Source organism: Theobroma cacao, chromosome 10 (genome assembly GCF_000208745.1).
Source record: "Theobroma cacao cultivar B97-61/B2 chromosome 10, Criollo_cocoa_genome_V2, whole genome shotgun sequence".
NCBI classification, from domain to species: Eukaryota; Viridiplantae; Streptophyta; class Magnoliopsida; order Malvales; family Malvaceae; genus Theobroma; species Theobroma cacao.
In genome coordinates this window covers 5,301,421-5,324,451 of record NC_030859.1, presented here as the reverse complement: position 1 = coordinate 5,324,451, position 23,031 = coordinate 5,301,421, and the positions used below count along the sequence as shown (strand labels likewise).

Below are 23,031 nucleotides of genomic sequence, written 5' to 3'. Positions count from 1 at the left end.
GGTTATACGTGTACACGATAACATAATTAATTAATCATATCTTAAATGGATTAAGTTGTGTCTTAATCATATTGGCATGATTAACACATAAAACACAATTATTCTAAATCCAGACTTTAAATCCATATTCAAAATTACCAAGTATCACAAATTAAATGTAAGTGAAATTATATAGTCACTAAAAAAACTTAGGTTGCTTTTGGTTCAAGGGAAGTAAAACACATTCCCTATATTTTAAATGAGTGTAATCAAAATACATTATTTGGTTGAGAATAAGTGGATAGGCATGGCATTGCAAGGAAAGGTCATTACCTTTAGCTAAGGGAATCCATTCCTTTAGCTTACCGAGGGAAAGTTACTTTCCCTCAACAAAGGAAAAGTAAAAACTCATTTTTTTCCCCATCATAACCCCGACACTCTTTCATTTTTTGGTCTTCTCTTCTTCTTGCCCACCCACACATTTCTTCTTCTTCTCACTACTCGTAAGAAGGCTAACATGTCACCTGCACCAAAGCCATCTTTCTTTTTCTACTTAAGTATAGTGTAGAAAATATTGCAATGTAATACTTCTCAGGCATTCATTTTTTTTAGGAATTTTAAGGCTTTTTAACTTGAGTAAATTAGATTTTTAAGGTTTGGGTTTTGTAGTATTCTTTGTGATTTTGTGGTATGTTATCTTAATATGGGTTTTAGGGTTAAGGTAGGTGAAACACTTCTGTAAAGGGTTGATTTTGTATAGATTCAAAGGGGTCAGGCTCCCTTTCCTACTTTGTATTTGGTGTAGGGGTTAAGGGTCTTAACCTAGCTTTTTGCTTGATTGATTTTGTTCATACTATTTGTCTTGTTTTGGCATGATGGTTTTGTTTTATTGAGCTCAGGGAAAATGGAGGTTTCTCCCATGAAGAGGGGCATTCCTTCTCATTTCCTTAGATTGTGTTCTAGAAGCCGTTGTTTCTCTTGTTTAAGGAACTTTCATTGCACTTTCTTCAATTAATGAATCTTTCTTCTGCTTTTAAAAAAATAGTTATTGTAAAATACTAGAATTGGGGAGATATATAAAGTAGAAGGAAATGCAAGTTTAAGAAAGAAGGGAAAAAAACGAACAAGGTAAAAAAGAGAATTGTCACTTTCCTGTTGGATTTAGAATAATAGTTTTTGTTGGATAATAGTTTTGTGACTTATGTAAGATGGTTGGTCCAAGTTTTTTTTGTTTTGATGGTTTGTAAGGTTGGCAAAAGGATTTTATGTTGAAAATAATATCAGTAGCAGTGTTTATATAGTGTTTCATATAGTGTTTATATATCAATTATAGTGTTTCATATAGTGTTTGTATATCAATTATAGTGTTTTATTAGCATTGTTCGTATATAGTGTTTATATAGCGTTGATAATAATATTAGTAGCAACGGACTTTATATAGTGTCTGAACAAAAAAAATTTTGTATTAAAGTTGAATTCATGCACTTTTTTTTTTTTGTGTCTTTACAAATATGGATTAAATGCTATATACAATGTATTTCAACTAGTTGTTAATTATACCTTGTTTATGGTATGTACTTATACTTCTTGTTTCATTCTCTATTGTATTAACTTCAAAATAACTACAAGTTCAAAGTGGATTGTCTTATTATTTTTATATGTACAATGTGTTGTGCAGTTTGATTACTAGCCGTTGGATTACACTTTTATTAATTTTATTTTCTATATTATAGTTCACGACAATAAGCAGATGTTCGAAATAGAATATTGCAGTGATCACGTCTACTATTATATTGGCATTACAATTCTATACAACACTAAAAATGATTACTGTTTTGCTTAATCAATATTGTTACGTGCACCTAAAAAAAAGAAAGCATAAAAGGTCATGTAATGGTACTATTTATGGGAGGCATATTATTAGGAAATTGAACTTTAGAAGAATGGTTTTTAATTATGATATGACATGCATTGAACATATTCAAATGAATAGGAGCACCTTCTATAAACAATGCAATATGCTTGAAACCAGTGGTAGGCTTAAACCAACAACACATATGAATGTTGAGGAAATGATTGTAATCTTTTTATACATCATTGCTCATCATGCAAAGAATAAGATAATACAGAGAGAGTTTGTTAGAAGTGGTGAGACATTAAGTAGGCAATTTGGAGTGGTTTTAAATTCTGTGTTGAGGTTACAAGTAATACTATTGAAGAATCCGGAGCCTATAACCGAGAATTCAACTGACCTATGATGGAAATGGTTTAAGGTAAACTTAAATTGGTTTCTCTTTATAATTTAAATATAAAATTTTATTAGTTTAAATCTAATAAGATATATGTTTGTGTCACCATTCTATTAGAAACAATAAAGTTATTTAGGTGCTTTAGATAGGACATATGTTAAAGTCAATGCTTTAGAAAATGATAAGCTTAGATACTAAACAAGGAAGAACGAGATTGTTACAAATGTCTTTGGGGTATGTTCACAATATATGTAGTTCATGTATATCTTACCTAGATGGGAAGGTTCTACTGCAAACTCTAGGGTTTTTCGAGATGCAATCTCTAGAAGTAATGATTTGAAAGTCCCCAAAGGTAAAAGGATAAAATGTGTTAAATTAATAATTATAAAGTTTTGGTTTTAGCTTGATATATTCAGTTCTTGATACAAAAATATTTGCTTATCATAGGTTTTTACAATTTATATGATGCTAAATATACAAATGGATAAGGATTTTTAACTCCATATAGAGGTCAACGATATCATTTGAATGAATGGAAGCAAAATCAAACTCCTCAATCAAAAAAAGAATTATTTAATTACAAACACTACAGTGCTAGAAATGTTATTGAGAAATGTTTTAGATTTCTTAAGATAAGATGGGTAATACTTAGGGAGAAGTATTGGTATCTAGTGAAAACCAAATACAGAATTATATCAGCTTGTGCTTTGTTACACAATCATATTAGGGGGGAGATGACACATGATTCACTTAAGGATGAATTCAATTAAGGATATGTGAGATTAGTAGAATTGCAAAATGCATATATGATACAATACATTAAGAGCTCAAATGAATGGAATAATTGGAGACATAACTTGGCACAAGAAATGTGGGATGACTGGTTAGCATCTAGAAATGAAACGTAATGTAACAGTATATTTTTGTAATTGTAATTATTAGATGTTAGGTTTTTGGGGGTTTATGGTTGCTAACTTTGATTATGTTATGGGGCAATGATTGTATAGAGGGCATATTTTTGGGTGTTTATGTGTGGATGGGTTTTTTTGAGTTCTTACATTTTTTGTATGAAAAGGTGTGAAGTTCTTTTTGTATACATTTCTACCTCTCAAGTATAAAAATCATTTCCTAACATTTTGTTATTGTAGATGGAAGGAACACCAACTGAAGGATCACAAAAGACAAGTAAGAGATCCACCCATCAATGGACTCCTCTTGAAGATGCAATTCTAATTGATTGTTGTTTAAATCTTGTGAATGTTGATGGTTAGTCTAGAGATAATGGGACTTTTAAGCCTGGTTACTTGCAACAATTGGAGAAATGGATGGTTGAAAAGATCACAAATTGTCAAATTAGAGACATCCCACATGTACAATCTAGAATAAGGTTATTGAAGTCACAATATAGGGAAGTTGCTGAAATGCTAGGCCATTTTGCTTCTAGCTTTGGGTGGGATGACATCAACAAATGTGTCACTTGTGAAACTGACGTTTGGAATGGATGGGTGAAGGTAAGTGCACATGGGTGTCATCAAATATTTCCTTGTTATTTATATCACTGATATGTGCTTATTATTGATTTCAATCCATACGATTATTTGCTTATTTTCATTAATGTTTGTTTGATATTGACTTGCATGGTCATCCAGTTGCTACAAAACTTAGAAATAAGCCTTTTCCTCATTTTGATAAATTAGCAATTATATTTGGGAGAGATAAGGCAACTGGAGAAGGAAAAGAGGCACTAGTTGATGCCGTGGAGAACATAAAATCCAAGGAAGCAATAGTAAGAGCAACTTGAGATGCATTCGATGGATTGGGTGGTGAACATGAAAATGATGATGTGAACTTTGTGAACATTTAAGAGACTTTGTCAGCTACTTAACTTGTCAATGCCAGCATTGCGACATCCACTGGTACAACAAAAAGGAATTTAATGTTGCTTAAGGTAAATTTGATTCGAAAAAAAGCTAAGACAAAATTTGGAGGTAGTTGTCATGAAAAGCTGTAATTTTTTAACAATATAAGTGAGTTGAAGAATGTTTGTCAAGTTGCAACTACAAAAATTAGTAACTTGGCCTAGTGTTTTAAATACATGGCTACTAAAGATGACAAGAATATGGAAGTTTTTGAGATCTGTAAGGGATTTGAAAGACTTTAAGTGTTGACTCGTGATGATGTTATTACAGCTAGAGAAATTATTTGCAGCGACTAGAAAAAAGTTAATTACTTCTATAGCATGTTAGAAGAATACAAGATCTTTTATGTGAAAAGAGTGCTTAGACTTAATGGCTCATCAATATAGAGTAATTACAATTGACAAGTAGTTATTAGTTATTTGCATGTTAAACTTTTTTAGATTGTCGTTCAGTAGGAACTTTATGTTTAATGTTTGGAGTTTGAAGGTTATTTGTTGTATGAAGAATATTTGGCATTTGAATGGTGTTAATATATTAGGAACTTTTGTTTGAATCTTTTTATTTAAAGTTTTAATCCTTTAAAGTTTAAGGTATTTTCTTGGGTAAGATCCTTATATTTGAAAATCTAGATAGTACAATATTATACAGGGAGAAGAATTAACAGAAATTAAAGTTGGAAGAAGTTGAATAGATTGAAGAGATGGACCATATATCGATAGATTTTCTTAAAAACCTTCAAAATTCACTTTAATCTATTGATAAATGTTCATTAGGGTCCCTTTGGAATACTCTCGGGTGAAAATCTATCGATAAATACCACGGATCTATCGAGAGATTTCAGGTGATATTAGTATTGGGTGACAATTTATCGATAGATATATGTATCTATCGATAAATACCACGGATCTATCGAGAGATTTCAGGTGATATTAGTATTGGGTGACAATTTATCGATAGATATATGTATCTATCGATAAATGTTGCACATTTATCGATAGATTTTAGGGGACATTGGTATTGGGTGACAATCTATGATAGATATATGTATCTATCGATAAATGTTGCACATCTATCGATAGATTTTAGGGGACATTGGTATTGGGTGACAATCTATGATAGATATATGTATCTATCGATAAAGGAATTTGCTAGACTTTTCTCATATGTCTATCTATCAATAGATCCACGGCATCTATCGATAAATACTACTCAAGTTCACTTTCAATTCTTCCTAAGTGACAAACTGTCGATAGATTCCCTGAATCTATTGATAGATGTTCTTGGTCTTTAAGGTCATGTATTGAGAATAAACATCAATCGATAGATATTCTTCATCTATCAATAGATATTCTTCATCTATCAATAGATTGAAATTAGTTTTAAAATTGAAAAACCTTGTTGCTTGTTTTTAGTTTAAAACACTTAGCTCTTCATTAAAACTTTTTCAATGATGAGCAAATACAAATTTTAACTTTCTCCCAAAGATTTCATTTAAAATTTGTTTTTGTGTTTTTAATCTAACACCCCTTGCAATACTTTACCTGTTTGTAAAGTGATATACAAAGTTGTATTTGCTCATCACTTTACAAATACAAATTTTGACTAATTGTCTCTTGATTTCATAAACAAAATTTGTTTTTATTCCTTTAAATCAACACCCATTGCATTTACACTTTTCTTTCTGTAAAGTGATGAGCAAAATATAGATTTTAACTAATTTTCCCCTTTTTTGTCTTATGAAAAACCTTGTCACCATGTAGAACTAAAGCATCAACTTAAGCTTTCTGAACTTGAATTAGAATGAAGTAAAGTGGTAAATTGAATCATAGAGCAATAGCAACGAGATAAATTGAAGAGTAGTTTTTTTTTTTTGAAAATTATGAACATATTTTCATTAAAAACAAAGGGAAAAATTTTTCCATTGTCCAAAAAAACAACAACAGCAAAATACATACATCAAGAATTGGACATTATACTCTCACAGATAGCCGAGTATATCCTTCCAATTCAAAATTCTTAAAAACAATCCCCATCTTTAATCACAACGAAAACAAAACAAAGGGGCCACCCTTCCATTCCCATTAAACCATCCCTCTACAATGATCAAAAGTTGGCCAAAAAGAGCCTTGTACATGACTATACAAAAAACCATAAGCTAAAAAATAAAATCTTTTACATCCCATTTTGTTTCCAGATTTCAGTAGATTGATCTTGTGCAGTAGTAAACAAAGAGGCACAAGCATCATTCATCCCGATTCAACAATTTAGATTCAATCTCAGTCCCAGATCAATCCCAAGACCATTAGTAGTGAATTCACAACAAAACCAGAAAACCTTCATCCATGAAACTTACTTACATTAAACAAGTGTTGTTTCTGAATTTAAAACCCAACTTTTCAATATTATGCTCGTCGATAGAATTAAACAAAGCATGGTTTTTGGGTAGATCACAACGGGTGTAAACTTGAAGTAGTTTATGATCTCATTGATCAACATGTTGTAAATAAGGTTTTTGATACTCCTTTTAATGGTGCAGAACATGTCATCCATGATAAATTTAACAAGGTTAATACGACGATTATATTTGATGTGAAATAAGAACTAAAGGTCTTCTTGGGTGATAGTGAGGTAGATGGAGCCATGAGGACGAATAGTGTGAGTGATGATGAGGTGCAAGACTCGATCAAAGAAAGATAGCCTTGTGCAACTAAAACTGCATCTGTCATTTGGTGGTGCATAGATAAACACGAACTAGAGGTTACCATTATCAAAGACATAGCAGAGATCTTCTGGGAGGGAAGTAAAGTGAAGGACTCTTTTTATTAGGGCACAAGTAACAAGGATCCATTTTTCCATGATGTGAGTGACAAACTGATCATCATGGTTCACTAGGTCACCTGTTTTCGACTTTACATATTTTTGTGTTGCATTGAAGTAAAAGATCTGAACTAAATTCTCATAGTATTTCCTATTCATTTGTAAGTAATGTGTCCATCCTAAATATTAAAAGTTTGCAAAGTATGGGAAATCAATGGACTTTAAGTAATCAAAGTCAATTATATGCCTAAGCATTACCTTGCATTTGGTGAACTTGTCGTTGAATTTTTGAACATGCGATGGATGAGTGACATTTCATAGGAAAAACTCCCGTTCGATGTTGAAGATGTCTCGGCACCAGTAGAGCTGCTTGAACCCTTTTTAGCAGTCACCTTTGTGCGTTTAGGTCTATGACTCATTTTCAAAATTTATGAAATTTAGAGGCTTGAGGTGTTTTGGTTAAAAATGATTCGGTAGAAATGTTGAAGAGGATGAGGGAAATGATTTAATCGATACAATTTCTTTCAAAACGTAAGGGAATCCAAGATTTTGAGAGATTAAGGCCTTAGGGTTTTATGAAACCCTAAACTAAATTTTTAAAGATATTTGGAAGCGTTTTGGAGAAAATTTATATTTTTGATGTCGAAAATTAAGAAGAAAATACTTTTAACAGTTTAGAATCGGAGAAATTTATTAGAGTTGAAGGGATTTGAGAGAATGAGGTGTTTGGATGCCCCTGTTATGAGATAAAGGAAGCGTCATATACGATTAAAATAGTATATCTATCGATAGATGTTCCAATCTATCGATAGATACCATTCCATCATATGGCTAAATGTCCATCAATCAAATTTACTATCTATTGATAGATGGTGCACGTTATTGCTTTTATCGATAGGCAATTTTGATTTATTGATAGATATTCTTATGTGGACATTAAAGAACAATGATTGACATTCAAATTCGTGTAAAAAGATACAAAATTAAGTTTTCGATGAAGAGAAGGTCCAACATATTCTTCTTTGCATAATTTTTTTTTATTCATGTCATAATTCTAAGCATTATTATTTTCAATTTTTATAAGTTTAAGAAAAAATTAAATATTATCTTATCCTCCATGGATAGGTAGCAATCTTTTTTAAACAAAATTAAATATTTAATAATTTTACATATTTTAATATTTAAATAATTAATATAAAATTCTCATAATATTTTTGTAATTTTATTATTTATTATTTTAATTGCTTAAAAGTTAAAAGGTTATAATTTTATATTAAAATTATAAATTTATTCAATTTATATGTTTTTATACATAAATCAATTTACATTATATTTTTAATAAAGTACTTTCAAATTAAACATTACAATATAATCTTCTAAATAATTACATTTTCTACGATCATTCTTTTTCTTATTATACCAAATATTATAAAATTATATTTTCAATAATCATATTTTTAATAATCATATATTCAACAATTAAATTCCCAGCGATATATCAAAACGCTAGGAAAAACAAATTACACAGTGAAGTGGCAGAGTGTGCATAGTAAGTGGTAAGAGCTCCGACGCTTACAGAGGTGACTTCGATCTTTACGGTTTCTTTTGTCTGCAGCAAAATACACGTAGGCACCACCACAAAGGAAAAAACAAACACTTCACCTGAGATTGAGAGATTTCAGATCTCAAAGGCTTGTGTTCGATTCTTCGTCTTGTCGGAGAATCAACACCGTCTGATCTCACCCCGCATTGCCCTCCCACCCCCGATCCCATATACATAAACAATTTCTCAGATCTTGTTCTTAAAAATCAACGGCTCTAAGTTTATTCTCCATAATTTTTCATAATTCAGGTAAATTGAGTTCAATTCTTTCGTTTTAAGCATTTTAGACTTTAAATTTTAATTCAGTTGTGTGTTTTAAAGATTTAGATCTCCGTAAATGTCGAATTTGTAGAGCTCTGTCTGGTTGCTGAGAAAATGGAAGGAAAAGAAAGGAAATTGATCGTTGTTGTTTCCAAGAAAATGGGAGTATGTTGACTTTGTTAAGTCAAACAAGTTTTATCTGGTTAATTTGAGTGGAGAAATATAAATTACTGTTATTTATTGGTTTCCTGCATTTTCTCTGCAATCAAACAGGGGATATTACTCTGAAGAGTCAGATAGTATGTGATTTAGCTTTGAATTGATAATTTGCCATTATTTTTGCATTTTATTAGAGTTTAGTTACAACAATTTTATGATTTTTTTCTGTTATGTTTTTGCCTTTGAAAAGTTTAGGTTGCTAGATTTTGAATAGTATTAATAACTATGATAATGTTATCTGTATCAGATTGGTGTTTTAATCATAACTATATGAAGAATTCTGAAAAAATGTTGTGATCAAGTTTAGTTATCCCGCTAAAACTTTTTCTGAATGTTAACAAGTAGATACTGCTAACTATGTATAAGCTGTCTATGAAATTGATATCTTTATGGTAGTGGAATTTTTTCTGTCCTTTAAGTTCAGATTATTTGGTCTTTTGAGTGACTTGCCAGTAACTTAGGCAGCTTACTCTGGTCTTGTTCATGGCACATGCTTCCTTTAGCCTTTCACCGAGCCATTGTCTTCTTGTTCAACTATAGAGATACCAATAATCTTCCTAATAAGTTTTCCAATATTCAATTTTTTACTGGATCAAATCATGGTGTGTATGATATATAAAACCTCTGCTGTATGTCTCATGTCTCAAGAGTGAGGTTTTATTTGGATCTTGTAAACAAAAGGGAAAGGGGAGTGATTTTTAAAAATGCTCTAGAAATTTGTTTCCTTTCCATTTTTCCTCCTCTCACCAAATTTTATATAGGGGATGGAATTTTATCATGCTCTTCAATCCATTTTCCACAACACTTTTCCCTTGTTTCTAGAAACTTATGAGTTCTGAGTTGAGTCTCTCTTTGTTAAAATGATTGTTTGTATTATGCATTTTAAGAACTTGACTGACATACAAACAGTTGTTATGGGAGCAGAAGAGATTAAAAAAGAAATGGATCTCAGCAAGTGGCCTTCAGATTTGGCCTATGAGCAGTGGGTAGCACTGCCAGTTTCTGGTGCACGACCATCAGCTCGGTACAAGGTAATTTGCTTTAAATTGTAAACCATGCACAAGAACTTATTGGTTGTGTCATTTTTTTATAGTTTTCTCTCTCTTTTGGGGTGTTGGGTCATGTTTGTTAACCCTTAATAATGCTGTTATATTGATTTTCTTTTAAGTGCTTACCTTTTTCTATGATTCTTTAGCTAGATGCTTATCATGTCATTTTTTTGGCTTTTTCACTGTAGCATGCTGCAGCAGTGGTTGGTGAAAAACTATATATCCATGGAGGCAGTCGTAATGGTCGATACCTGTCTGATATTCAGGTTTATTCTTGACCTCAGTTGATACATATGGAAGTACTTTCTTGTTTGTAATGTGCTCTTTGGCTGCTTTTGCAGGTATTTGATCTTAGAAGTTTGACATGGTCTAGTCTGAAACTGAAGATCGAATCAGATGCTGATAAATCAGAAGACAGTGGCTCACAGGAAGTTCCTCCAGGCACTTCAGATCATAGTATGGTGGGACTTCAGATGCACCATCCCGATTGATATATTCTTTTTGCCTTATTAAATTTATATCCACTTATGCAGCGACTCAATACAACTTTCAATAAGCACTTGAATATAGTTTTACTTGTTTATATATTTTTTGCAGATTAAGTGGGAAAATAACCTTCTTCTTCTAGGCGGGCATTCGAAGAAATCTTCTGATGCCATGACAGGTTTGTATTTCTGAGGATCATTTGGTACAAATACACCTATAAAAGTTAAGGAATCTGGTGTTCTGGTTAATGGTTGGTAGCGAATGAAATTTGTACATTGTTTGGAATCTAATAATATGTTAATGGACTTCTTGTAGTGCATGTCCTCAATCTAGAGACACATGTCTGTGGTGTCATGGAGACCTCAGGAAAAGTTCCGGTAACTATCTTTATTATGGCGTCTTTTTGTTTTAAAAATAAAAATTTGCCTTTTCTTCTATGCTTTGCCTATTTGTTTCATTCTATCCTCCTTTGATTTTTAATTTTCAGTTGTTATATGTTCTTTAAGGAGGGTAGAATTTGTTCTTTCCCATTGTTGGAGTCTTCTCTTATGGGAATTTGATTTTGTGCCACATGTTCCAGGTAGCACTTGGGGGTTATTCTGTGACACTGGTAGGTTCTAAACTGATTGTGTTTGGTGGAGAAGACAGGAGCAGGAAATTGCTCAATGATGTACATGTTCTTGATCTAGAGACAATGACTTGGAGTATGGTGGAGGCAATGTAAGCATCTTTTTGCTTTTGATTGCTGGTTATTCTTTGCAATTTCGGAAGTATTCTGCGTCACTTTTGTTGTACTTTGATAGGCAGACACCCCCAACTCCAAGATTCGATCACACGGCTGCAGTGCATGCTGAGCGCTACCTTTTGATTTTTGGTGGTTGTTCTCATTCAATATTCTTCAATGATCTTCACGTATTGGACTTGCAGACTGTAAGTGTTGGACCTTTTCTTTTCCCTTTCGGGATTTATATTCAATTTTATTTTTGGTATGAGTTGAACGCCATTAATTGTCAATTTTTCTTTCTTGAGTAAGCGATCACATTTTTCCATGATGAATAATGTGTGCAATGCTTATCAAACAACTTGGTAACTAGCATGGCCTCTAGAGATCATCTTTGAGTGCCATTTTGACATAGCCGAAAGATAGAAAGAAGAGTGCTTATGCTCATGTGTGCTTACTTGTGCTTGTTGAAATAGGGGATATATATTTTCAAGTCATAATGAACTATTCCAAGATATCTCCAATGTAGTCCATGAAGCTGGTCCATGTAACACCCCATACCCTTGTATAGAAACCAATATGACCTTATCGACAAGACGAAGGGTCAACTGATGTCAATTTAAGTGCCAAAGAACGGTGACAAGTGAAGAGTATTTTAGAATAAAATATTTTGCATGCGATAAAATAGTAATTAAATAACAATATTTTTATCGAGGATGAATTAGCGAGTTAAAAGGTGATTTAGAAGTAAATCGAGGCAAAGTAAGATCTTTTGGAGCCCTAGAAGGTTAGAGGAAAATTTTTGAAAATAATAATAATAATAATATTTTTATTAATAAAATAATGTTAAAATATTAATATTTTATCTGTTATTTAAATTAGTCATGAAGGAGGATTATATGACTAATCTAAGAGAGAAGAAAAAAAAAAGAATTTTGAAAAACGATGATAGTGGGGCTCATGGGTCCTTACTAAATAGAGTTAGAGCGGGTAAGTAAATATTTAAATATTATGGTGACATCTTGATGAAGTGTAAATTTTATATCCTATTTGTACGAGTGTAAAGGAAGTAAGATAAAAGGAAATTGAAGTTTTAAGAAATGTTGGAAGGACCAAATTGTGAAGAATGAAAGTTTTGAAGGTCATATGGTTAATAAAGAAAAGTTTGAGGACTTATGTGCAAATTTTAACATTTGAAGTTAAATGCGAATTTACTAACTAAGGAAATTTAGATTATGTGGGATATGAGATGAACATGTGAATTCACTATTACATGCAATTATAGCATGCAAAAAGGAGAAGTTAGCGGGGAACATATAAGACCCCCACCATGTAAAGGAAAAAAAAGAATAAGACAAATTAATTTGCATGTAATGTGATTGGTGCATTGGTGGTCAAATGAAGAAAGGAGAAAGTGGGTTGCATGTGACTTGAATGGGTCAAAGATTGACTAAATAAAATATAAGATAAAAGTGATGCATGGAATGAAGAAATGAAAAAAGAATGGGAAAGTGAGGTGGTGGGTGAAAAGGTTTCAAAAACCTATTTGCCTTGTAATTGTAACCACATGAAAGAAAATTGAAAATGACAAATGATCAAACCTTGAGCAATTCGTCCATGAGAGGAAAGTAAAGAGAAAAGGAAAGAAAATAATAGAAAAAGAAATGATTTTGGATAATTCGTCCATGTGTGGACAAAATGAGAAAGTGAAAGTCATTTTCAAAGCTTTTGCCTTGAGGGGTCCGCCCATGAGAAAAGAAAAGGAAAGAAAGAGAAGATTTGACAAGACCATCTCAAGTACCATTTTTGTGATATTCGCCCAAACCAAAAAATAGCAAAATGACTTTGCTTTGAAAGAAAATCGCATCATTGAGATAAAAAGAAAAGGGAGAATCGGCTTGGAAGAAAGGAGAAAGGAAGAAAGGAGAAAGAAGAGAAAAGCTTGGTGGAGGTTCGGCTTGGAAAAGCTAGAGAAGAATCGAGAGGTTTTTCCTCCCACCCACACGCCATGTTGAAATTTAAGGAGAGTTTGGTGATTTGACTTAAAGATTTCAAAGTAAGGAAGATAAAAATTGTTAATTTGATTGAATATATGGTTTTTGAACCGATTATAATGTGTGAAAATATTTGTGGCAGCAAAAGAATACCGTGTGGGGTGCCAAGGAAACCATATATATTGGTGATTCGCAAGGAATGTGAGATTACACTACCAAGGAGCTTGAGATTTCTTGATTTTAGTTCAAGTTAAATTATTGAGAAAAGGTAAGACAATTTGTAGCCTAATCCTTGATTGGTTATGTTATATGATTATGGGTTAAGAAGAATGCCTATATTGGTTGTGAGATTTGATGTTGTGAAAATATAATGTTTGAAGAAAGTAAAGGATAAGGATTATGCAGGCAAGATTTAAGACTTCTTTGGTAAAGTTGCTGTCACATTATTTCAAAAGTCTTGAAAATGGCTTTCACTTTCTCATTTTGTCCACATATAGGCGGATTGTCCAAAATTATTTTTTTTTATTATTTTCTTTCTTTTTTTCTTTACTTTCCTCTCATGGACGGATTGCTCAAGATTTAGTCATTTGTCATTTTCTTTTTTCTTTCATGTGGTTACAATTACAAGACAAATAGTTTTTTGGAACCTTTTCACCTGTCACCTCACTTTCTCATTCTTTTTTTATTTTTTTATTTCATGCATCACTTTTATCTTATATTTTATTTAGTCAATCTTTGACTCATTTAAATCACATGCAACCCATTTTCTTCTTTCTTCATTTGACCACCAATGCACCAATCACATTACATATAAATTAATTTTAGTCTTATTCTTTCTTTTACTTTACATGGTAGTGGTCTTATATGTTTTCCGCTAACTTCTTCTTTTTGCATGCTATAATTGCATATAATAGTGAATCCACATGTTCATCTCATATTTCACATAATCTACCTTTACTTGGTTAGTAAATTCCCATTTAACTTTAAATGTTAAAATTTGCACATAAGTCCTTAAACATTCCTTTATTTATCATGTGACCTTTCAAACTTTCATTCTTTACAATTTAATTCTTCCAACATTTCTTAAACTCCAATTTCCTTCTATCTTCTTTCTTTACACGCGTACAAATATGATATAAAATTTGTACTTCATCAAGATGTCATCATAATATTTAAATATTTACTTACCTGCTCTACATCTATTTAATAAGGACACGCGAGCTCCACTATTATCATTTTTCTTTAAAATTATTTTTTATTTCTTTTCTTCCACTTAGATTAGTCATATAATCCTCTTTCATGATTAATTTCGACAACAGATAAAACATTAATATTTTAATATTATTTTTTTTAAAAAAATTTTCTCTAGCGTTTTAGGGCTCCAAAAGATTTTACTTTGTCCCGGTTTACTTCCGAATCACCTTTCAACTCGCTAATTCATCCTCGGTAAAATTATTATTATTCAATTACTATTTTATCGCATGCGAAATATTTTATTCCAATATACTCCTTTCACTAGTCACTGCTCTTTGGCACTTAAAATGTCATCATAATATTTAAATATTTACTTATCCGTTCTACTTCATTTAATAAGGACACGTGGGCCCCACTATCATCGTTTTTTTTCAAAATTTTTCTTATTTCTTCTTTCCCACTTAGATTAGTCATATAATCCTCTTTCATAACTAATTTCAACAACAGATAAAACATTAATATTTTAATATTATTTTATTAATAAAATATTTTTTTTTTTTCAAAAATTTTCCTCTAGTGTTTCAGGGGTCCAAAAGATCTTACTTTGCCCCAGTTTACTTCCGAATCACCTTTTAACTCGCTAATTCATCCTTGATAAAATTATTATTATTTAATTATTATTTTATCGCATGCGGAATATTTTATTCCAAAATACTCCTTTTACTTGTCACCGTTCTTTGGCACTTAAATTGACATCAATTGACCCATCGTCTTGTCGATAAGGTCATATTAGTTTCTATACGAGGGTATTGGGTGTTTCAGTCCAACCCTAAATTGGCTGGACAGTCTCCATTAACTGTACAATAGATGCTGGATCTTTTTCATGCAAGTACCTTACCTTTATCTTGACCTTAATGAAAGTAAAAATATTTTCTTTTCATCTCAAAAAAAAAAAAGTCTAGATCTTAATTCTGGAGATATACTAGCCATTATATTTCATTCAATATATTTAAGCAATACTGCATATTGCATAGTATCTTCCTTAGCAATTAGTGCCAGTTTTATGATTTGATCATTCTTTCTGTCGTAAAGAAATATGAACTGCAGCAGGTGAAGCAGATTTTTTATGATGATAATAAGCTAGAGATAAGGTTATTCTAATAGCATTAAAAATTTAGTGTTCTGCTTAAGTAGTCTGAATGGTTTGATTGACTGGAATTGAACCTGGATTGCCATGCAGATGGAGTGGTCCCAACCACAAGTTCAGGGTGATTTGGTGAGTCCTAGGGCAGGTCATGCTGGTATTTCCATTGATGAAATGTGGTATATTGTTGGTGGTGGAGATAACAGCAATGGTACGTGTGATGTAATTTTTCATGAAATCTTATTTATGTCGGAATTTCATTTGCTAATTCACTTTTTTCATTACAGGTTGCCTGGAGACTCTTGCCTTAAATATGTCTAAGTTAGTTTGGTCTACTTTGACAACTTTGAAAGAAAGGCATCCACTTGCTAGTGAGGTTACTACTCTGAGCCTTTGATAAAGTGTATATCTGTGAATACTAGCTGAACTTTTACTTGGACAAGATTTTTGGAATGTGGCTGCATATTGAGATTTTTCTTTTAGAATAACTTTTGGTGATAGTCCTTACTGCTGTAACATTTTTATCCAACATTTATCGTTTCCAAATTGTTTTCATGATCATTGCTTAAGAAGCATATGTTTGCTATTTATCCAACATTTTTATGTCTTTTTTTTTTACCTCAGTAACATTTTTATGTCTTATGCTTTAATTTCTTATATAATTGATTTAACTTTGGGTTTGACTAAATTTTCCTGGCAATTGGCTATTCAAATGCAGGGACTAAGTGTTTGCTCAGCAATAATTGATGGGGAGAAGCATTTGGTTGCCTTTGGTGGATACAATGGGAAATATAGTAATGAGGTATATTGTTTAACAACATTTTATTCAAAATCACGTTTTTTAAATTGCTGAATCTATGCCAGTATGTATCATTTCTTTTTCCCTGATTTTTGGTGGTTGTCTATCACGTGATAGGTTTTTGTTATGAAACTCAAACCAAGAGACTCATCTCATCCCAAGATTTTTCAGTCCCCAGCAGCAGCAGCAGCAGCAGCTTCTGTTACTGCTGCATATGCCTTGGCAAAGTCAGAAAAGTTGGATTTTCCACAAATAATAGATCTGAACTTTAATGGAGTTGAAAACAATGTTCCTAAAAAGGATGTCAATATTGAAATTGATGCAATTAAAGAAGAGAAAAAGGTGTTGGAGTTGTCAATTGAAGAAGTCACAGCAGAAAACTCTAGGCTCAGAGAGAAGATTGATGAATTCAATAGTAATCATACTGAATTATCCAAGGTATGCTCTTGAAGTGGCTCATAGTTTAACGTTTGAAGTTTTTGTTATTTTAATTTGCCGTTGTGTTGTAGGAACTCCAATCTGTCCAAGGTCAGCTGATATCTGAGAGATCAAGATGCTTTAAACTTGAGGTTTTCAGTTTTTCATATTTTTTTATTTCATTCTAGATTTTTAACTTATTCTTTTTTACACTTTAGACCCAAGATCTAAGACATGTTTATATATCCAGGCTCAAATTGCTGAACTACAAAAGATGCTGGAATCATTACAGTCCATAGAGAACGAAGTACAAGTACTTAGGAGACAAAAGTCAGCACTGGAACAGGAGATGGAGCTTTCAGCTGCCCAGAGGCAAGGTTCTGGTGGTGTTTGGCGGTGGATAGCTGGAAGCACATAGAAGTTGCTTATCATTTGAAAAAGGGATCGTGCCATTGTTAGTTGATCTAGTATATCTGAAGCAATGGACTGGGTATGATCCAGCCCTGAAGATATCAGAGTGCAATCTTACTTGAAGAACATTTAGATTGTGCACATGGTCTACATGTGTTAGCTTAATAAGTGTTTGTGGGCTTTTGAGTTTCAGCCATTGCAGCATTTTCTTGAGGAGATAGATTCTGAACTGCTTACTAGAATATAGTCTATATGAATTTGTTCTTTCTCTAGCTAGGTTGCCTCCGGCAATTTATTTATTTTATTTATTAAATTTTAAGCCTTTTTGTTCAATGGGTCGCTGTTCTGTCTCCTGTAAACTGGGCAAGTTTTGTACTCTTGATTTTATTTGTTAGTTCCTGTGCCCTCGATCGAATTATATTGATATGCAAGGAATCTCTTGAACATTACAGATTGCTTTGCTTCTTGTGATTATAAATCTGCAAAATTTATATCGAGTCTCGTCTCTTTTCCTGAATGAGAAGGACCTGTTCTTGTAATTTATGTTGAGTCCGGTGAGATTGGAAGAGAAGAAATTGTGTAAGCAAGTTACTGTTTTGCATACATTTTCAGAGCATGTATTGTTTTTCTCTTCCCTTTTCACTTCTTATCTTCATTTGTTCCTGTTTGAGCAATTAGGGAAAAAACTGGAGATTGGTTGCCCTGTCATCACCCATTGAGACTGTGGCCACTTTCTTTGCAGAAAAAGGAGAAAACTCACAAGTGTGCATTGCTATTTTATAAGGAAATTAGAGCAACAACCGTTTCATCTCCCAAAAAGAAAAGACAGAAAGAGCAAGCTACTAGCATTTCATCATAAATTTCGGTGGCTTTTGTTGAGCTAGTGCAACGGATAACAGAAGTATAAAAATTACAATTTGGAGAGAATTTGCTGTTGGCTTTGTAGGATGAGCTCCTTCCTCAAGATTTTGCCAGCTGCTGACTTTGGGATGGCATTTATGAATTCCACTCTTCTTACTTTCTTGTATGGAGCCACCTGAAAGAGTTCATGCATGGCAAATAAGTTCTTTTTTAACATTTATTTTAGAATAATTTGTTTCTGCCCCACGCGTGTGTCACGTGGTGGTTCCTCAGTCTAGGTTGCATGTGCAGCACGTGACATGCATGTGCACACACACATATAATTGATCATGTTTATTGATGTGCGGGCGAAACTAGTACTAAGATGGGTGTGGGTTTCATTTACCTATTAATCACATAACAATTGATTTATACATTAACTAAGATAAAACATAGGTGCTAATAAGTTATTTTTTTATTTTTTAATAAATAAGAATTATATCTTTTGATTCCAAAAGACCAACCTGAGTAGCTACAAATTTAATGACTTGTTCCTCAGTGAGTTGAGAGGCAGCTGCCTTCACAACATATGCCATTGGTATCTGCCCTGATTCCTCAACTTCAACCCTGCAAAAATCAAAACAGTGTCAAATACACATGCAAATACGACCGCATGACAGCCACACTACTTCTTTAAGGGTTGCACGCACGGTATAACTGCAGCGTCCACAATATCGGGATGGCCTAAAAGCACTGCTTCCAGTTCTGCTGGAGCCACCTGAATGGAAAACAGGTTTTTGAACAATTAATCAAGGCAGGTTTGGTTCTTGAAAACAATGCAAATTCTAAAAGTTGTCACAGAGTTAAATCTGGTATTGCTTAGATACCTGATACCCGTTATGCTTGATAAGCTCCTTTATCCTATCAACAATATAAAGAAATCCATCCTCATCAAAGTAGCCAAGATCCCCTGTTTTAAGCCACCCATCTTTATCTATTGTTGCAGCCGTTGCTTCCTTGTTTCCCAAATACCCTTTCATAGTTGTAGGACCGTTTAGCCACAGCTCTCCTTTCCTGTAAGGTGGCAAAGCCAACCCTGTTTCTGTATCAACCACCTTAGCCCAACAGGTTGGCAGCAGCATTCCGCATGACCCTGGGTGAGCTTTAGCTTCCTCGTGAGACACGAAACCGGAGGTGGCGCCGCAGGTTTCGGTTAGCCCGTAGCCTTGCCTCAGCTCCACCCAGGGAAACTGTTCCCTGAATGCGTCTGTCAATTCCTTGCTCAAGGGTGCAGCCCCTGAACCAACCCTCCTCAATGTTGACAATTTGCTATTACCTTTGCAGTACTTCACCAGGCCAAGTATCACAGGGGGCACAGCAGGAATGTTGTTAACTTTATGAGTCTGAATTGCATCCAACATGGCCTGTAAATCGAATCTTGGCATTAACACAGTGGTGATACCAGCAGTTAAAAGTCCTACCCCGAAAAATGCAAGCCCATATATGTGAAAGATGGGTATAAACCCCAAAAATATGTCATTTTGGGATGATGTTGCTTCTGCATACCATCTTACAAGTCGAGTCGTTGTTATGAAATTCGAATGCGTTAAAATCACTCCCTTGCTTGTTCCGGTCGTACCCGAAGAGTACAATATAGCAGCGGTATCTGACTGTTTAACCTTAGTTTCCGGTAATTCACGTGGATCGCAGCACTCAATCAGTTCTTCGATAGATAACGAATCCTCATCTGACTGACGAGACGTAATAATTGTAGGCACCCCAGTTTGTAGCAGCTTATGTAACTCCTCGGGGGCTGAGATCGCAAGCTTAGCACCCGAGTCAAGTACCTGTTTAGCTATTTCCGAGGGGGTATTGATTGGATTGGTAGGTGAGAGTATTGCACCAAGTGAAAGAATTGCAAGACATATCGTTGGGTACAAGAGTGAGTTTGGGGACAAAAGGAACACAACATCACCTTTGCGGACTCCGAGGTGGTAAAGGCCACAGGCAAGCGATTGAATTGATCGATGGAGTTGAGCGTATGTGAGTTGCTGGTTTGTAGCTGAGTCAATGAGTGCAACTTTTGATTCACCAACCTGAGGATGAGGAAACTGTGATAGCACAAACGAGGCAATGCCAAGGTCAGGATCACTAGGAACTTTGAGATGGTCACTAAGTGGAAAAAGTGAAGAATAAATGCCGGTATGCGAATCGAAGCCGCCTCGGTTGACCAGCGGCTGAGAATTGCCGGATTCTTCCTTGATGGGGACGGTCCAAGACTCTTCAACTGACATTTTCTTTCTGATGAATTTGCTCTATGCTATGGCAAAAGGCCAAGACTAAAACTTTGTGCTGCATACAATGTTGTTCAGTCTAGGATATGAAGTCAAGTTGATTTGATTTATATATGTCTCGATATAAAGTTGAACGTCGATAAGCACAAGGTTAATAATGTAGCTTTGTTATTTACAATGGGGGCCATAGCCTCTCATAATAAAGAAAATATAAAACAAAATATAAGAGTTCAAATCTCTTCACTATCTTTCAATATCATATTATTATTACGTAATGTTACATTATAAAAATGTTTATTATGTCTTTCAAAAAAAGAAAAAATAAAAATGTTATCTCATGTTTTTCAAAAAAATATTATATCATACCTTTAAAAAAAATTATATCATGCATAATTTTATTTAATTCATTTTGTGCATCTTTACAAATTAATATTTTTTTAAATAAAGGAAAGATTTTACGTTTATCGAATCTTAAAAATGTTTCATGTAAATTTAATTTTTATCACTTGAGTTAAACCTAGATGCCTTTATATAGTATGTACTCAAATCCACTTGAAAAAATCATTGAACATCCATCCATATTCCATGCATCCATCACTAATGATGGATGATTATGGAGGAAATTAATGGATGATTATGGAGGAAATTAATCTGTTGTATTTGTACTTAGTTGCCGGCCATGGGGAAGTGACAAACTGATTAAGTCCATGGCAGTCCCTTTCCAAGAAATACTATAATCCTATTGTATCACTCCCGCTAGTGAAGTCTTGATATGCCTCTGCCGCCCACTTTCTAAGAATCGAATCAACCTATGCATATTCGCATAGACAGCTCTGACACATACGAGCTGTGAATTTAGATTTGAAAAATTCGTCTTCTTGCGTTTTTAATTGTCATGTTAATATAAGTAGTAACGGTTATATTAATAAATATGAATACGATATGAATAATTTTTTGTGTCAGAAAACACGTATATAAATAAGTTAAAAAATTACGTAACATGATTTGATTAACACGTCTATTAAACGTGTCCGGTTATATTTTATACGACATGACACGATTGTTAAAACCTAAACACGATTAAGCCAATTTTTTTCTAACATGTTTAACACGATTAATACACGATTAAATTAAAATATTTATAATTAAATATAATTTTCTTATTCAAATTTAAAATTAATAATCATAAAAACAATCATAACTAAATAATAACAACATTAAATTTAATAAAATTTGACATAAATAGTATTCATAAAATTCATTATCAAAATAATGAAACCCATCCTTAACATCCAATCTTAAAATATTAATAACATCTAAAATCAACTATGACACCACCAGATTGGAGGAAAAGGCTTTTAGGGTTAGTGTTTTTGAGGGGTTTTTTTTGGGAATATTAGCGAAGAAGAGAAGAGTGAAAAATTGGAATTGGGGTTAGGGAAGAAGAAGAGGAAAGGAATGTGGTGCAGGCCAAGTGACTATGCCTTTCTTTTGGAATAGATCCAAATGAAAAGAAAGTAACAAAAAAAATTAGGATTAGGGTGTCATTACCCTATTATCTTTATCAAATTTAAAAGGACTTTTAAAATAATGATTTAAAATTATTTAAATCAAGTTAAAATAATCTTTTACTATTAATTTAAATGGATTGCTAAACGTGTCACTTATACACATTTAAATACAATTAATTAAAAGTATTAAAATATGTTAATCGTGTTTAACACAGTTAAAATATGAAACATGAAAAGATTAAATCAAAATCTATTTAACTCCGTCTCTTTTTGTGTTGTGTCCAAAATTATCAAGTCTAAATGAAACCCACATTATTGAAAGCAATACCATATTGACGCACATCCATTGTGTAAATATAAATTTAGATACATGTTGAAATTGATAAAATTTGGGGAAAAAATCAAGAACAAGAAAAAAAGATTTTTTGGAATTTGTTGAGTTTCATTAACCAGAATCCACTGTTCATTAGTGGTAAAAATGTAATTATACAAATCCTGAAAGACAAGAAAGTTAAAACTAAATTTATTATTTACATCACTGTCACTAAGTAACTTAGAACCAATTTTAAAAATATTTACAACTTTATTATCAATAAGATTAACTAATTAGAGCTACTGTCTAGCACGTGACTTGCCTTGCATATGCTTTTAAACTCCTCTCAACCTAAGCATTAAGGGCATGCTTGGTTGGGGGGAATGGAATAGCCATTCCTCCCCTATTTTCATTCTTGAGATAAAGCTGCATTTGGTTCAATGGAATGATTATTCTTTAAAATAACCATTCCAAGAGAAGCCTGAATAGCCATTACCAAGGCCCCCCTTGGTAATAGCTATTCCAAATTGTTGGGAATAAGAAAAAAAGTTGATTAGACAAATATATCCTTTTACAATTTAAAAAATTACCTTATAAAAAATACTAAACCAATTTTTTTTCTCTCTTCCTCACTCCTCTCTCTAAAGCACAAAAGACACAAAATTTTTTACTTCATTTTCAAAAAAAGGGAAATGAAAATATTTAAATATTATTTCACTATAATAAATATTATAAAGCATATTACTTAATATTATTATTTGAATATAATAAATGTAACAAAGAATATTATTTAGTATTATTTAAATTTAAT

General features: G+C 32.8%; 2 protein-coding genes across 3 annotated transcripts; one reads left to right on the top strand and one right to left on the bottom strand.

Annotated features, from left to right (window-relative positions):
* Nucleotides 8,470-17,717, top strand: LOC18586539 (acyl-CoA-binding domain-containing protein 4). 2 transcript variants are annotated; one of them, XM_007009992.2, is made up of 14 exons: nucleotides 8,470-8,816; nucleotides 9,957-10,078; nucleotides 10,285-10,362; nucleotides 10,438-10,557; nucleotides 10,694-10,760; nucleotides 10,898-10,959; nucleotides 11,163-11,302; nucleotides 11,386-11,512; nucleotides 15,732-15,846; nucleotides 15,923-16,011; nucleotides 16,354-16,437; nucleotides 16,552-16,872; nucleotides 16,944-17,003; nucleotides 17,102-17,717. In XM_007009992.2, the coding sequence occupies exons 2-14, from the start codon at nucleotides 9,962-9,964 to the stop codon at nucleotides 17,267-17,269; spliced, it is 1,548 nt and encodes a 515-aa protein (XP_007010054.2). In that variant the 5' UTR covers nucleotides 8,470-8,816; nucleotides 9,957-9,961; the 3' UTR covers nucleotides 17,270-17,717. The 2 variants fall into 2 exon arrangements, with proteins under 2 accessions (XP_007010054.2, XP_007010055.2); XM_007009993.2 differs by having other exon boundaries at nucleotides 8,488-8,816; nucleotides 9,972-10,078.
* On the bottom strand, nucleotides 17,948-20,468 carry LOC18586538 (4-coumarate--CoA ligase-like 7). Its single transcript, XM_018129439.1, has 4 exons — nucleotides 18,990-20,468; nucleotides 18,813-18,880; nucleotides 18,627-18,729; nucleotides 17,948-18,298 (listed from the first exon to the last, which is right to left on the bottom strand). The coding sequence occupies exons 1-4, from the start codon at nucleotides 20,394-20,396 to the stop codon at nucleotides 18,173-18,175; spliced, it is 1,704 nt and encodes a 567-aa protein (XP_017984928.1). The 5' UTR covers nucleotides 20,397-20,468; the 3' UTR covers nucleotides 17,948-18,172.

Bases quoted from the DNA above. Each gene is read 5' to 3' on its own strand.
- LOC18586539 (XM_007009992.2), top strand. From the start codon at position 9,962: ATGGGAGCAGAAGAGATTAAAAAAGAAATGGATCTCAGCAAGTGGCCT. The intron at 10,079-10,284 runs GTAATTTGCTTT...TTTTCACTGTAG, and splicing joins GACCATCAGCTCGGTACAAG to CATGCTGCAGCAGTGGTTGG. The intron at 11,513-15,731 runs GTAAGTGTTGGA...ATTGCCATGCAG, and splicing joins ACGTATTGGACTTGCAGACT to ATGGAGTGGTCCCAACCACA.
- LOC18586538 (XM_018129439.1), bottom strand. From the start codon at position 20,396: ATGTCAGTTGAAGAGTCTTGGACCGTCCCCATCAAGGAAGAATCCGGC. The intron at 18,881-18,989 runs GTATCTAAGCAA...TTTTCCATTCAG, and splicing joins TCAAGCATAACGGGTATCAG to GTGGCTCCAGCAGAACTGGA. The intron at 18,730-18,812 runs GTGCGTGCAACC...TGATTTTTGCAG, and splicing joins GTGGACGCTGCAGTTATACC to GGTTGAAGTTGAGGAATCAG.